Source organism: Epinephelus lanceolatus, chromosome 23 (genome assembly GCF_041903045.1).
Source record: "Epinephelus lanceolatus isolate andai-2023 chromosome 23, ASM4190304v1, whole genome shotgun sequence".
Lineage (NCBI taxonomy): Eukaryota > Metazoa > Chordata > Actinopteri > Perciformes > Serranidae > Epinephelus > Epinephelus lanceolatus.
Genome location: NC_135756.1, coordinates 24,453,666 through 24,470,111, shown reverse-complemented (window position 1 = coordinate 24,470,111; position 16,446 = coordinate 24,453,666). Strand labels below are relative to the sequence as shown.

The 16,446-nt window shown below is 44.5% G+C and overlaps 1 protein-coding gene across 4 annotated transcripts in view; it reads left to right on the top strand.

The window, feature by feature from the left end:
* Positions 1-1,389: 1,389 nt before the first annotated feature.
* The window catches only part of usp15 (ubiquitin specific peptidase 15), a 30,850-nt gene continuing 15,793 nt past the window's right edge, over positions 1,390-16,446 (top strand). Inside the window, exons 1-7 of one of the 4 annotated variants that reach the window (XM_033614755.2) lie at positions 1,390-1,508; positions 2,242-2,369; positions 2,688-2,818; positions 4,877-5,003; positions 8,098-8,243; positions 10,568-10,629; positions 11,044-11,133. In XM_033614755.2, coding sequence (XP_033470646.1) covers positions 1,420-1,508; positions 2,242-2,369; positions 2,688-2,818; positions 4,877-5,003; positions 8,098-8,243; positions 10,568-10,629; positions 11,044-11,133 — 773 coding nt within the window. In that variant the 5' untranslated portion in view covers positions 1,390-1,419. Of the gene's footprint in view, positions 1,509-2,241; positions 2,370-2,687; positions 2,819-3,583; positions 3,628-4,876; positions 5,004-8,097; positions 8,244-10,567; positions 10,630-11,043; positions 11,134-15,380; positions 16,101-16,446 lie in introns of those variants that run through there. The other 3 variants (XM_033614757.2, XM_033614758.2, XM_033614759.2) reach the window with 3 other exon arrangements.

Here is a 16,446-nt window from a genome sequence, read left to right as displayed (position 1 = left end):
GTCACTTCATTGGGGTCATTAGGTGGGCACCCTGCTTCAATGGTGTTTCATTGATAGGCCCATGACACCTCCAGAGGGCTCAACGGTGACACCTGTCGTCCCAGGTGTGCCCCCCTCTGCTTTTACCCCTCATGTTGGACATCTTGCAGACCAGTTGGGGTCCTTCCTCTTTATCCCTCAGCAGCCTCTAATAGTGACTTGATGGCTTGTCAGAGGGCCTGTCCTCGAATCCCCATACTTTTCAGAATCCTGGTTGATGTAATGGCTACAAACCCTCTACACCCAACCTCTACAGGGAGCACCTGGGTACGCCAGCCACGTTGTTCTAGCACTGTGTACATCAGGCTTTTGCATTCATAAACTTCCCCAACTGCAGCCTCCCATGGTGCTGTTAGTTCCACGATGCACAGGGAATTATGTGAGGTAGCAATCTCTGGTGGAAAGCTGAGTCTCTGATCCAGGTCAACCTGCATTTTCTAGTCCTAGGTAGTATCCAGGAGGGTTGTTTCACTCTCGCAGTTGGTTTTACAGGGGGCTGTCCTGCTCTTATGAGGGGGGTGGTGTTTCGGAGTCCAGGCAAAGGGGTGGGGAGGGCATTGGTGGTAATTCTCCTTCGTTCCAGGATGATCGCCAGTTGAAGAAGGACCTGATTGTACCTCCATGTGGAGCAGCCTTCAGATAACCTCTGTCCAAAATTATCATTGGTAAATGTAATCATAACCATAAATAAACTTAACAAATTCATGTTATTATTGCAACCAGTTCTAGTATTATGGTGTTCAGCATTTGTGCTTGTGGTTTGTCCAATTGGTGTAGCTGTACCCAAGCAGAACATGGCTCACTAGTGTATTCAACTAACGTTAATGTCGTTAATAAATTATATTTATCAGATATAATTTAACATAGTTGGGATTCAGACTCCTGGCATATTGTCCCCTCACAATGTTAACTCCATGTCTATGGCCTTGACATAAACAACTTTCCGGCTGCCCTCAGGAAATGCAGAAAACAGGCATTTTACTGGTTTACCAAAGGAAAGAATGATACATTTCTCAATGTTTGACAAAAAAAGGAAATGAAATTAGACTGCTGAGATTTATTTCACTTCCTGAGTTATTGTGTTATACACTGAGCTCATACAGTGTGTTTAAGACATCAAATAATGCCCATGTCTGGACAAAGAGCTGTGTAGTTAGTGAAAACTGTTTTTTTAGTTGACTACAGTTTCTTAGACATCAAATAGTCACAATGATGGAGCAGTTTTGGAGCATTTTTCTAGAATCATTTTGCCACTGGATGTCACGCTTCTGCTGTGCAGCCGGTGCGCTGGTGATTGGCTGAGACGGTAGCGTCACCCTCTACGTGCCTCGGTGACGCCCCGCACTTTCCCACCATGCAGCGGGTGATGTCTGAGGAAAGATGGCGGAAGGAGGAGCGGCTGATCTGGATACCCAGAGAGGAGAGGTCGCGGCATTGCTGAAAACACAGCTAAGAAAGGGAGACACTTGGTAAGACTCGAGCTGAAACCTTTTCAAAGACGGCGCGTGGCCGTCGGCCGCCTCCGCCGAGGCTGACAACGCCACGGAGGATAAGAAAGCCGAGGTGACGGGCCGTGTTGACAGTTAGCTTCGAGCTAGCTAACGGGAGCCTGTCAGCTTCATGTGTGTCAGCTAGCGGTTCTCGAGCTAACGCTAGCTGTTACTGTCAATGAAGAACGATAGACCCAACATATCTTTCACCGTTAAATGTAGTACTGTGGCGGTTACATTCCTTGTTTCCAAATTACCGTCTCGCTATTTGTCTGCTGACAAGGTCCCAGTGAGGCTGCATTTCGGTTATCTGATCTAGTTAGCAGGCTAATAGCTAATTGGCTAACCCACCGGAGCTCTAAGTGGTTTGCCAGTCAGTGGGTTCATCCGTCGGCTTCGGCAGGGCGCAGTCGGAAAAGAAGCACCTGTCAAAATCACAGAGCCAGCTGGCCAGTCATGCAGCAACCTGAACTCAAGATAGTGCTAATGCTACAACTGTCAATCTGTGTCATGTTAGTCTGAGAGCACTGACAGCAAGGTAGCATTCACCTGCCGGAGTATTACTTGTATTACCACCATGTAACGTGTAAAAAGGAAACATAAAAACTTTGGTTCACACCTACACTGACCCTTCAGCAGTCTAGACTGATTTGCAGTGTCTGATGTTGCTTTATCACAACCCAAATTACAACACTGCTTGCCCTCTCTGCAGGTACCTGGTGGACAGTCACTGGTTCAAACAGTGGAAGAAATATGTGGGGTTTGACAGCTGGGACAAATACCAGATGGGGGACCAGAATGTCTACCCAGGACCAGTTGATAACTCTGGTCTTCTCAGAGGTAAGACACCTCCTTAGACACTAAACCACACATAGGAATATATTGTAAATAATGTGTGGCACACAACAAACCTCTGCTCAGTATAGCTTTATTATTCTGGAAGTCGTAACAAAGAGTTCAGAGGAAAAGGGAACAAAAACAACATTGTTGACAGTCTCCATAGAGTAGCCTTTTTTGCGGGTTCATAGAAAGCTCTCCAGCATACCTTTTTCCTTTGTGTGTTTTGTGTCGTATGAGACAGTCCCCTCAATGTGTGTTCCCTCTCACTGTCTGCTCACTTGTTTCTCAACTTTTCTCTCACCCCCCTCTTACCTCTAGATGGGGACGTGCTGGCCATCAAGGAGCACCTCATCGATGAGCTTGACTACATCCTGGTCCCCACAGAGGGCTGGAATAAGTTTGTCAGTTGGTATGGATTGACGGAGAGTCAGGAGCCAATTGCACGCAAGGTACGGTGTCTGTCTTTAGTAGGAGATTATGAATGGATTTCGTGGTTGGTGAATGTTCTGCTCAATGCTTTGAGAATAGATTGGAGTTTAATGGTTGTGGTTAGTGGCTATGGTGTACAGTTTGGCTTGTGTTGGGTTGGAACAGAGCTGTTACAGTCATTTGAAATTAGAATGTTAAGAGTGCAGCACGATTTTAATAGCAGCATGAGTCTGTCATATAGTTACTTAACAAAGAATGGTAAAAGACACAGCCAAATCTTATTGGTTGACTTGAATGGCCAGTGTGAAGTGCAAAGGAGCTGGAAACAAATAAAGGTAACACTGATATATTGGATATTTACCTTGCGTGAAAAGGAAGCAACAATGATAGTGTTTTCATTCATTTCCTTCAGCTTTTCATTCATTTCTGTCACACACTGCGGTTATTTATTTTAGGGCTAATAAGTGTTTTTTTACAAATATTTTGCTGGCGTGAAACAAACCACTGAGTGTCTGTGTGTGTGGTTACAGTTGATTAGTCAGTGGAATACTTCATGATGGAGGCTACAACGTATAAGAACCTACAGTATCAAATCCCCGCTTCAAATCTCACTAGTCATGGCATCATGGCTGCTAGAAGAGGTTCCTTTCCCCCTTCACCTCTGTCATCCTCTCTCTCTGGTCCCCCCCCCCCCCTTGTCATTGACCCTCCCATTTTGCCATGTATGTCGTGGGACGTATCGGGTGGCCGCGAGGTTTCTATTTTCAGGCAACGTTCTGGATGACTGAAAAGCTACATGGAGCGATCTGCGAGACACAACATGCAGGAGGTTCATTATTAGTTTTCCTTTTCTTTTACACTCTTGCTTTTTTTGTGGGGTTGTCATCCTGAGGTGCGGGAGGGGAACACGAGCGTTTAAAAAAGGATTTAGGAGGATTGTGGTCACGGGTTTGGTGCTACGTTTCCTTCCGTTGTCCTCTTCTGGTGTGACATGCCAACACCGGCGGAGTGTTTCTGCGTGCCCTTGCTTTTTGAAGTGGAGGAATGCCGGCTGAGGTCACTCTGAGAGAAGCAGCGTTTGAGAGGAGTGTGAGAGGCATAACCAGTATGGGAGGAGGGGGGTGGGTGGGGTAAATGGTTTTGGCTCGGCTCTGATTTGAGACATTCTGCCAGAGTTTGGCGATGAGATGGGCTTTTGCTCCGAGTTTACAAACACATGGGTGTTGTGCTGAAGGGTAGGATGGGCCTACCTGGGGATCGGGATAGGGACAGGGGAGGGGTGGGGGCAGAATCTGAGCCGTGTGTGTGTGTGTGTGTGTGTGTGACTGCTGCAGTTCTCAGGGACATTTGTGAAGTTGGTTCTGTGTGTGTGTGTGTGTGTGTGTGTGTGTGTGTATGCGTGTGTGTGTGTTGAAGGGGGCTCAGCGGTGAAATAAATAGGCTGGGACCCCTCAGCTGTTTCCACGAGGTGCTGCTAATTTAGGCGCTGTGACTCCGCTCCTATCAGATGAGCGGCAACCAGGCCAGCAGACTGTACTTTGTTAACCATGAGAAACGGAAGCTGGTACAACCACAGACTTACCAGACACGTTTCATTGTTTAAGACCGCACATAAATAAATAGAGAGAGGTAATGTGAGAGGTGTGGCTGGGATGTATTCTTATTCAGAGAAGCTGATGGCTGGTATTCCATATTTGGTTGATTTATGTTGCAAGCTGTAGAGTCAACTGTATTTTCACCTGATATAGTGACAGCAGAGATTTATCTTATGGTTCTAGGTACATAACGTTTTCAAGACCCACGCTTTTGCTTGCTGCAGTCAGCTAATATAGTCCAGATATGGCACACAATTGAGATTTAAAAAACAATATTTGGAGTTATCCTGAGGAGTGCTAGTATATTATGAGTCTTTCACATTAGACTTATGTCTTATGTTTGTACAATATCTGCAAACACTTTACACGTGTATAAATGTAGGTTTTATTGTTGTGCTCAGAACATATGCAGTGTATTTGACTAATCCTGGTCTCATTCAGATTATGTGCACAGTTACTTTAACTGGTTTTTTTTTCCTCAAGGTGGTGGAACAGGGTATGTTTGTGAAGCACTGCAAGGTGGAGGTGTACCTGACGGAGCTAAAGCTCTGTGAAGACAGCAACATGGACAATGTGATCACCAGGCGCTTCAGTAAAGCTGACACAATAGGTAGGCCCGAGTCCCTCTGGAGTAACTGTCTACTCACACTACTGCTCATACTTAAGTCGACTTGGCGTCCAGTCAGATGTCATATTTTGAGGTTGGATTTCCACTGCTTTGCATTTATCCTTTAAAACATCAGTTAACAATAACTGCATTGATTTTTGTTCACAAAGTGCAGAGAAGGTGTAGACTCAGCCACACTCAGGCACAGAGTGTGTCTCTCTCTCTCACACGCTGTACACACAAAGTAATAAAATTGACAGTTAAATAATTGAGTAATGTTTGAACAAATGAGGTCTGTTGATGGAGAAAGATCTTACTTGTTGTCTTACTCTTCATCACTAGGGGGCTAACAATGAAAACACACCAAGCAGCCGTGACGTGCAAGCAGCGCCATTTGATTCTGTGGCGAAGCGCAGCCAAACTAAAAGTTGGCGATAGTTTATCTTAAAGCAGCATGGCAAATCTGTGAACAGAGTCCTGTGACTTCTGTGACATGTTGACCCATTTTACAAACATTTTTCCCACCTGAAACACGTGAACACGCCTCCCGCCCACAGAAAAAATGTAATTGTTGTGGCAAGCCGCACTTTGCTGCTGCTTTGTGTGTTTTCAATGTAACAGTTCTGAAACCGAGACTGAAACCACGGTCTCATTGTCGCGGTTCTGTCTTCGGCATCCTCTCCCACAATGTGTTGCCAAGTTGACCAAGCTCTCATTAAGTTACGAGGCGGAACTCTCAGGATGGCTGATTGCAGATCCCCTGATGCAGGTCGACCCACAACCTGCAGGTTCCACGGGGCCAAGGGGTAGAGCAGGTTCGGTTAAGCATACTAGAAAATATTACAGATTCATTTGGGTGAGTTCAAATTGCCAAAGCAGTGTTCCAGTTAAATTGTTAATATATAATTAATACGTGCAGTAGTGCACCTTTCACCTTCTCCTTTCCTGTCTCTGACTGTCACGCTCTCTTTCTCAGACACACACACACACACACACACAGCACCACCGCGACACTCAGTCCTTGTCTCTGTCCTTGTCTCAGTCCTCAGTCCTGACAATTGTGCTACTATAATGTACAGTCCCTGACAAAAGTCTTGTCGCTTATCCAAGTTGTAGGAACAACAAATAATAACTTGACTTGTAGTTGATCAGTTGGAATCAGAAATGGCTTATATGAAAGGCAAAGGCCTCTAGATTATGCTTATTATACCAAAATAAAGTTGTGCATCATTCACTGAGTTTTATCAATTAATTAGGACAGAAAGGTCAGATCTTGCTTGGACAAAAGTCTTGTCGCATACAAAAATAATGTACTGTAGAAATGATACTTTCTTTTGAATACACAAACATGCTCCAATAACATCAGAACATAAAGTCATGGTGCCTTGGGAAAAAGAATTAATATCGTGTATGACTCCCATGAGCTTGGAGGACTGCATCCATACGTCTCGGCAGTGACTCAAATAACTTATTGATGAAGTCATCTGGAATGGCAAAGAAAGCAGTCTTGCAGGACTCCCAGAGTTCATCAAGATTCTTTGGTTTCATCTTCCAAGCCTCCTCCTTCATCTTACCCAGACATGCTCAATAATGTTCATGTCTGGTGATTGGGCTGGCCAGTCCTGGAGCACCTTGGCCTTCTTCACTTTCAGGAACTTTGATGTGGAGGCTGAAGTATGAGAACCTCTTGATACTTCAGGCTGTTGATGTTGCCATCCACTCTGCAGATCTCTCGCACACCCCCATACTGGATGTAACCCCAAACCATGATTTTTCCTCCACCAAACTTGACTGTTTTCTGGGTGAATCTTGGGTCCACGCGGGTTCCAACAGGTCTTCTGCAGTATTTGCGGCGATTGGGATGCAGTTCAATGGATGATTCATCAGAAAAATCAACCTTCTGCCACTTTTCCACTGTCCATCCTTTCTGCAAGCTGTGGGCCTTGGCAAATGCAACACGATTCTTTTGTTGTCTTGTGTTTAATGCTGGTTTGTGAGCAGTAATTCGGCCATGGAGACCATTGCGTGAGAGAATTCGACAAACTGTTCTGGTAGATACAGGGGTTTTTGGTGACCAGTTCTGATGTTGCTCTGCTGCAGTTGAAAAAGGGCTGGCCCTGGACTGCCAAAGCAACAAACGGTCCTCTCTAACAGTTGTCTTACGGGGTCTGCCTGACCTGGGCTTGTCATGAATGTCACCGGTTTCTTCAAATCTTTTTTTTATCCTCTCCACTTGACGTTTGGATACACTGAAGATGTCTGCCACCTCAGCAGCAGACTTGGTCTTCAGGCTCTTGATGATCAGCACTTTGGTCTGTGGTTGAATCTTTGGCATGTTGTCAGCGGTCAGGTTGCACTTCACATGAAGGTCTGGTGCACTGGGGTTCTTTTTATACACACCTGGGAATGTGTTAATTACAGTATTTGTCACAGGTGGAGCTCTAATCTGTGATTGGTTGAATCGTTTAAAGACACGACAAGACTTTTGTCCAAGCAAAATCTGACCTTTCTGTCCTAATTAAATGATAAAACTCAATGAATGATACACAACTTTATTTTGGTGTAATAAGCATAATCTAAAGGCCTTTGCCTTTCATATAAGCTATTTCTGATTCCAACTGATCAACTACAAGTCAGGTTATTATTTGTTGTTCCTACAGCTAGGATAAGCGACAAGACTTTTGTCAGGGACTGTATAGAGTTGATTGTTTTGTGAGTTTGGGGGGTTGATTAACGCAAATTTTTGTGGGCTTGGTGTTGTGGATTGGCTCTCACAGTGGGTCAGGCGGGTGCGGGTATTATAAAAAGTGGGAATGCTTTGGTTATCCGGTGTTCAGGAATGTGTTGACTGGTCCTCTTTATTTGATTAATTAATGTGAAGTTAATCCCCCCAAAAGAAATGAACAGTAGATTTGGTGAATCTTTACACCCTCCCAATAATCACTAATAACCCTATGCACTAATAAGACATGCAAAAAAGTGATAAATCCACAGTTCCTCCTCTGTGGTTGAACACTAGTTTCAGTGTCTCTTCTCTTTTCATTCTGCAAGTAAGAAAGTAAGTTTCTTTCTTGATAATATTCATGCTTTGTTGCAGACATGATAGAGAAGGAGATGAGGAAGCTGTTCAGCATCCCTGATGAGAAGGAGACCAGGCTGTGGAACAGGTACATGAGCAACACCTTTGAGCCTCTCAACAAACCCGACAGCACCATTCAAGACGCCGGCCTCTACCAAGGGCAGGTAGGGACTTCTCTTGTTTGATCTGAAAGCGTCACAATGTGGAACCAGTTTGAATACCTCTGCAGGCTTCTTTTTCAGGAGTCAGCGGAAAAAAAAAATGTATATGACAATAAAGCTGTCCAAATATGGCTTGCTATGTAGACAGTTATTATTCCTGAGCTCAGTGAAATATGCTCTAGTTTCAGTCACCCCTTTCAGATAGCATATCCTTATTTGTGCTCTCTGCCAGTCAGCCTTTTTAGGCCACAGCAGAGTGGAGCTTCAGAAAACCCTTGTTTTTTCTTTGAATCTGTAGCCAATAGGCTATGGTAACCTGCAGGGGGCAGTCTAAAAGCCCTTTTACACATGCAGCTTATCCCTGAAATGTCCAGGAACAATTCCTGCATGGGGGGGGGGGGGGGGGGGGGGGGGGGCATGTGTGAAAGCGAACAGGCATCAATATTCAGGGAAATGTGTACCACTAATTTCCCACCTCAGGACCTTGAAACATGTCATGGAAAATGCTGGCGGTACATCAAATCATTTATATCATCATCTGACTAAGTTGATGTCAACACAATGTGGAATATCGTCCTCTAATGAAGTGGTTACAGCTCTGAAACCCACAACATCTGTGTTAAGGCTGCCACACGAGGCGCCCAACCTCTCTTTGTAAGCCTCTTAAACCGTGCACACATGTCCCGGCATCCACCTGCCAGCCGACTGGAGCCGACACGGTCTCTATACAAGCCCAGATTAATTCAGACACCTGGCCGCAATGAGCCAGCAGGCTTCAGATCACTGGGGCCGTCCGTTCACCAGCAGCTGTTCCAGAGGATTGTCGAGCCTAGGACAAATCCTCGCTATTTGAAACAGTGGATAAGATCCATTCGGCTCCCTGTCTTCCCCCATGAGGAATAGCAGCAACAGGCTGTTGGCTCTACTAGTAGGGGAGAAGTCAGGGGAGATCCTCACAGTATATGGAAACAAATCTGTTGTTTGGTGTCAGCATATTGAACAGGTGTACTACTTTTGTTCTGAAGTGTCTTGATTTCATGTCATGATGGCTTTTTTTTTATCCTGGAAAAGTCAAAGTGTAATCTGATATTTTGGTCATATCCAAGCACCTTAATTGCAGTTAAACATAGAAAATGCAATTTTCTGCCACCAGGGACCTTTCAGTCAAAACAACAAAAGACTGAGCAGTGCCATTATTGCAGCCAGTTTCTCCCGGTTAGGATTCCTTCTGTGTTCATCATTCAGGAGGGTTTTACCAGGAGCCAAGTTATCTCTTCTTCTCTAACCCAAGCGGACAGGTTGATTATACAGGTGAAAGCATTAAATAAAGCAGTTTCACATGTTTTTCCTATGCTTTTTGACTCGTCACAGAGGGACCACTAGCCCAGCACCTGCTAATGTGTGCTCACCTTTTTTCTCTGATAACTTAAGATCCAGACATTCCGGAGGTCTGCTCAATGAAACAGCTCCTGGCACACAGTGCAAAGGGTATATGATGCCACAAATTAGAGTTGTACCAATACCGATACCAGTATCGGAATCGCCTCCGATACTGCCTAAAATGCGGTATTGGGTATCGGCGAGTACAGCCTATGACCAATCCGAGACCACATAATGCCTCACGTCATTACGCATACGCACGCTACAGGCAAACGAAATGGAAACCATAAATAGGCGACGGTGACCACAGGACGCAGACTGTATCCTTGATTAAAATTACACATTTCTCTGGGTTTAAACATTGTTGGAAATGTTTGAGATATTGTAAGAACACAACTCAAGAAAAATTACATCAGTCTGTTTGTTTTTAGGCATTTTAAAGTGGAAAAGTTACATTTTATACCTTTAAATGCAACAAATGATTACTTTCATCTTGATTAATCTGTAGGTTATTTTCTTGATTAATTAATATATATATATATTTTTTTTTTTGGTCTCTAAAATGTCAGAAAATGGTGATAAATGTCAGTAGGTGTTTCTAAAAGTCCAAGATGGCGTCCTTAAATGTCTTGTTCTGTCCATTACCCTAAGATAATCAGTTTACTGTCATAGAAGAGCAAAAGAAAAAGAAAAGATTTACATTTTTACATTGATTATCAAACCAGTGGGCAATTAATCTAATAGTTAACAACTATATGATCAATTGTTGCAGCTCTAATATCCATCTCAAGATAAATACAACTGGACACAGCTTTTTTTTTTTTTGCTCAGGATTCACATGACATCTTCAGCAGACCACACGATAGAATGCAAACACTTAAATGTTTGGTGTCTTTAAACTTGTGGAAACAGACGGAGCCCTATTTACTCTCTACTGTCTCCCACAGGTTCTTGTAATAGAGCAGAAGAATGAGGATGGCTCATGGCCCCGAGGCTCCACGGCACCCAAGTGAGTGAACGACACATCACCTGGCTTATATTTTCTTTGTTGACTGAAGGAAAATAGAATGCAGTTTCCAGGCTGTATCCATACATTATTGTTGATTTACCAAAAGATTACACACACATAGGCGGTATGTCATTGAATTCCTAAGGACTTTTTTTTACTTGAAGGGGGGGAAAAAAAAGTAATATGATGTGTCACAGCACAGCACTATGTCACGACAGCACCTCATCATCTTCAAAAAAAATTCTCTCTCTGTGACTTTGCCTCTTTTGCTTGACCTTTTGTTGCTCACATATCCCTCCTGTTTGTTTTGGATTCATCTCAGTTTTATTTTATTGACACTCGCACACCTTTCTGGAACAGCACCTTATTTTCCCCCTCTCCTCTAACTCATGATCTATTCTTTATCTTTTGAAGGTCATCTGGTGCTTCCAATCTCTCTGCTTTGCCAAAGATCTCGCCTTCATCTCTCACAAACAATCATAACAGCAGCTTCAACAGCAGGAAGTAAGGCTTAGTAGTGGGGTCGAATAGCTGAGGGGTGGGGTTGGATGCCAGCAGACAGAGATGGAGATTAACCTTCGCTGGAATTTCTGATTGAATTGGCTTCCTGCAGAAATTCCTCCAGAAATTCCTGCAGAAATGAAGTGACTTTTCCCTTATTCAATTTGCACTTTTCCCTTATTCACTCACACTAAATGACCAGTTATCTGTATCCCAGTATGAAGTTGTACACAGGTCTATCTCTGGCTGTGGGTTGGTGCCTATAGCGATCTTGTGATGATGCAGATTCAGCTGTAAAAGCTGATAGCGGGGAGGGGCCTACGGGGGATTGATCTTTTTAAAACTTTCTCCAGCGACAGCAGTGCTCTCTAGAAACGGCCCGCCAGTGCCTCTGGGTGCCTCACTCAGCGTTTAATTATGCTAGTTGATAGTTCACATCTGATTTTCCTACCTCGCAGATTGAAAGCTCTGGCCTGGGCTGCATGATTATGGTTAATGTGATGATTATTTCACCCATTAATGAGTGGCACAAGGTCTTTATTTCACCCCTCCTGTCTTGTACAACACAAAAGATATAAGGTATATCCAGGTAACATGATCTACTTTAACAAACTAAATTGTTTTATATATTTAAGTTTAAGTCTGATTAGACCCCATCTTCTCTCAGGCCGCACTCAGACAGACATTAGCTGTGGGAGAAAACATGCAGTCCCCCCAAATTTGCTGACACAGAGGCCACCAGCAAACGAAACCCAGGGTTGTCCGGAAATAAACTTGACCTGGTTGAACACAACTTCCTCCTACTGGGTGTTGTAGTGGCAAATCAAATATGTGCAAGCGCACATTCCTGGTAGATAACTGTGTGGCATGAATGGCCTATTTCTAGTTTATCTCAAGACCACTGCGATGTGCAGTGATAACTTTCCAGAGTTGTGATACCCCTTTTGTGCACCTGTGTTTGCATTTGGTAAGCATTCAAATTCATGGATTTGTAACCTCAAACCAGATCAAAACAGTCCTGGATCTTACTTGGTAAACAGGAAGGAAATCCAAAATTTAAATAAACATATCAACAAAGAAGGAAACCACCTACAGTGGTCAAATCATGTTGGCTCCTTTAATGATTTAGCCACTCTAATAAAGGCTTTTTAATATTTCTGTCCTCGTGCCTGGATTTCCTCCCTGTTCATCCTTGTTTCTCCCCGTTTTCCAAGATCACCCGACCCACTTTTTTTTTTTAATCTACATATGATTATACAGAGCAACCAGTCGTCTCTTTTTCCTAGTCCTGGATCCACTTTCATGTCTCATCAGTAACTGAAGCAGCGCGCCCACACCAACGCAGCCCCTTGTGCTGTTCTGACATGGTGCAGGAGTCGGTCTGAACGCGGCCTTGTTAGGGCTGCAGGATATGAAGAAGACATGCGATAATGTTGAATATTTGAGATACATAAAGAGTTATTAAAGTGTGCTCAGTTCTCGAGTCAGACTTGCAGAGTACATGTGCTTTTGGCACATCATCTCTCCTGTGTTCAATATGTTGCCAGATGCCTGGTGTGCAGCTTCTCTTTGGTATTCGCACTTTCATCTGCACCCATCTCGTCACACTTTCCTGCTTTAACCATGCAAGATAATATGCCAGCACTAGTCTAATGAACCTCATTTGCACCTGTCCAAATTCTGACAATCAGACGATGCCTAACAGCGAGGGGTCTGTCTGGCCAGTGAGTTAACAGCATGGCGCATATCAGACGAAGTAGCGCCTGTAGACAGTAATTTAATACATTGGTACCATTTTCAAAGTGCAATATCGCAGTCTTTTGTGTTTATTGAGCAAGCTACCATTGCAAAGATGATAAAAAATGATATGGTGCAGCCCTGACTCTTATTGTGTACGTAATTACAACTTGAAAATGATTAAATATCTACAAGCCTGCGACAGACTTGGCACAGAACCTGTGCCACTGCTGGTTAACTTTAAAATCGATATATCTTTTTAAGTTTTTATTTCGGTCATTTTTCAAAGATGGCCTCCATAAGATTTTACTGCTCATATCTCCATCTTTACACTCGTTTCGGTTTTACTATGCGTGCGACACTTTCGGTTCTTAAAGCTCGCTTTAGAACTTCGGGCTTCCTGAGTCAGTTTGGTATGTGTGGAGCGCATTTCCAGCAGTGTGATGGGGAAAAAGATATTGTAAGTCATTATAATGGGAAACCTTTTGAGATGAAGTAGTTACTATCTCATAGTAATGAGTTTGTATCTCAAAATTGTTTGGAAACGCTCTCAAAAAATGACTTAGTAAGAAATTTGCTTAAAAATAATACTTAGTATGTCAAAATGATGACAAATAATATGAAGTCTTTATTTTGAGAGTGTTTCCCATTATTTTAAGACAAATAAGTCATTATTTTATAATGACTCGCAGGATTTTCTTCTCACTACATTGGCATAAACAGGCTTCCGTAAGCATGTAACTGCATGCAATGGAAGCTGATGTACAATATCAGGAGAACAAATAAACTATGTTATTGAGAATCCCTCAAAAAAGAAAATCACAGTATATACCTAATCATGCAGCTCAAGTGCCAGCCCACATCTTCTGAAGCTTTAGTGTTCATAACCATGTTAACACAAGAAGCAGACCATGTGGTTAGATCACAGGAACATCTCAGATATCAGTCAGTCCGTCTAGATTTCTCGCTATGCCAGAAATGAAGTGCAGCTCATTTTTTTCCTTTCACTTTCTATTTCCCAAAAATGCCACTGAAGCCTGGATTAAGACTTGCTGCTAAAGCACTGGGACCCAGAGGCTCTGTCAGCCCTCTGCTAGAGAGCACTGCTCGACTGTGGGTGGAGCTTTCGCCTCTGCTGTCTTAGTAGACTTTACTGTCCCCTCCTTCCACCTTCTGTGTGTGATTTACTGCATGCTGGAGTGTGTCTGTGCGTGTGTGTGTCTGTGTGTGTGCGCGCGTTATAGATAAAGACGCTCTGCATTGTATTCTTTTCGATACTGTTGGAATGCAGAAATAATAGCCACAAGCTCGGCCACCCTCGAAAATCAATATTGATAAAGAAGGAGGTGAACTAAGCTTGTCCTTCCTCCACTCACCAGCTGAAAAGAAAACCTCTCTAACTATTTTTCAGTACGCTACCTTGTACTTCCATTTTGGGAGCGTAGTTACACATCATTTCATAGCTCTGCTTTATATCGTTTGATAGCAGTGGCATCTTTTCCCTGCACAGTGCTGGTGGATTGTGGAAATGCACAGAGTGGGTGACTTGGGGAAATTGGATCTTCAGTCCCAGCAGCTCCCCTGTCCCTGATTCACTGTAGTGCCAGAGCTGTCGTTTCCTCTGAATTATGCATGGGCCTCTTATTTTTTTTTTCATATGAAGTGTTCCCGCATTACATAACACTTGTCTTTTTGATTTTGCGGTTTTGGCCCCGGTCGGTTCAGCCTCAGCAGCGATGCTCTGTAAGAGCAGTAAGTTTCGCCGTCTTGCGAGGCGGTGTCCCCTGATTTTGGCAGCCACTTCTCTCGCTCGCTCTCCTCCGGTCTCTGGGTCTCTGTACCTCTCCTCTCCCCCGAGCTCATTGCGATGCACACGTTCTGCAGTCTAAGTGACCTTCAGAATACATTTCATCTGCTCCTGTTCCCCTCATCGCCTCCCTGCACACACACGCGCGCTGGCCCCGGTGATGAAACCAGCCGTTTTTTTCTCAGTTTATTTATTTAGACCCTCCCCTTTTAAAAGCTCTCTTACAGACAGCCGTGGCATTTTAAAGAGGCTGAAAGAAGGAGTGTCAAAGTGTGTGTTTGAAGGGTGCTAACAATGTCATGGGGTGTTATTTAACGGGGCGGGGGGGGGAATGAGAGCACAGTTTGTGTGTTAGTGTGCCGAGGCAAGAGAGAACGTAATATAATGTGTGCAGGAGTGTAAGAAAAGGGGATAAATGGTGTGTCGGCATGAGTGTTTGTGTTAATGTGTGTTTATGTGTGTTAGAGAGAGAGGGGGGTAGAGAGATACTAAGAGAGACAGGCCTGTGAATACTGCAGCCTCAGCTGGATGCAGTGGATCAGCTGCTCCCTCCATCCCCATCTCATTTCTCTTCTGTCAACCCCCCCACCCCCGCCCCTCCCCCTATTCTCTCTGCCTCTCCCTCCCTTCTCTCTCTCTCTCTCTCTCTCTCTCTCTCTCTCTCTCTCTCTCTCTCTGTGCACCTCTAGCTTCGGTAGCAGTAGTCTTGAGCATCCTTGCTGCTGCTGATGCTGCTATAAATATCTGCTGGTAGCCGTAGAGCGGCAGAGAGCAGCAGGCAGGCCAGAGGGAGGAGCAGAAGACCAGAGGACAGGACAGGACAGCACAGGACAGGGGGAAGGGATCTGAGGCAGAGAGGATAACAAGATGACAGGCGGTCGAGCTCGAAAGAGAAGAAGGGGGGAGAAGAGAGGAGGGGAGCTGCTTAGTTAGCTCCAAGAAAGAGGAAGAGTGTGTGTTTTTGTGTAGTAATACATACTGTGGCCTGTGCTGGACTTGGAAGTCAAATTCAGGCCTGAACTTGGTTCGGATGGTATCCAAATAAACAGCTGCTGGACCTGCACTGGCTTGAGCTGAGTTAACGTCAGGACTGTGGAGACTGGAGCTGGACTTTCTGTCCCGGGCCTCTGAGAACAAGGCTTTGCATGCGCTGGACCTCAACCGAACCCCACCGAAACCCCATCCAGGCTGCCGGTGGTTCAGTTTCGCGCGGACATGCGGGCCGGCATGGGCCGGGGCGGGGCTGAGATGTCATGCTCCTGTGTTGCTGGTGGTGCCTGAGGCCCGAGGCGGTGGAGCTGGATAGCAGGAGGGTGGACCACCGCGTACTGAACTGCGAGGCCAGTGCCTCCACCGCCATCACAGCTGTTTCCCTTGACCAGTGGGAGCCAGAAACGACCAACACTGCCCTGCAGCCCTCTCCGAGGTCTGCTGATTGCTGCAGTTAGAGAGGCCTAGCTTTAAGCTCTCTCTGATTGTTAAGGAAGCCTGAGAGTGTCTTTTTGGGGTGGTTCATAGGTTTAGATTGTAGTTTGGTCTTTGTTTGAAGAGGAAATAGTGTAAACTGAAGCTGCGGGTATTTTTAATGTATTGTTGTGTGTATTAACAGATATATCTTGATACAAACAGTATACTCGTTAGAATTAACAAAGATGTAGCAGTATTACATTTATTGGCACAATAGGATGTTCGTGACCTTTTCTGTGCTTGTGGTAGTTTGGCAAACGCCGTCCAACCCTGTATAACCTGCCGGTTTGTACTTTTCTATGTTT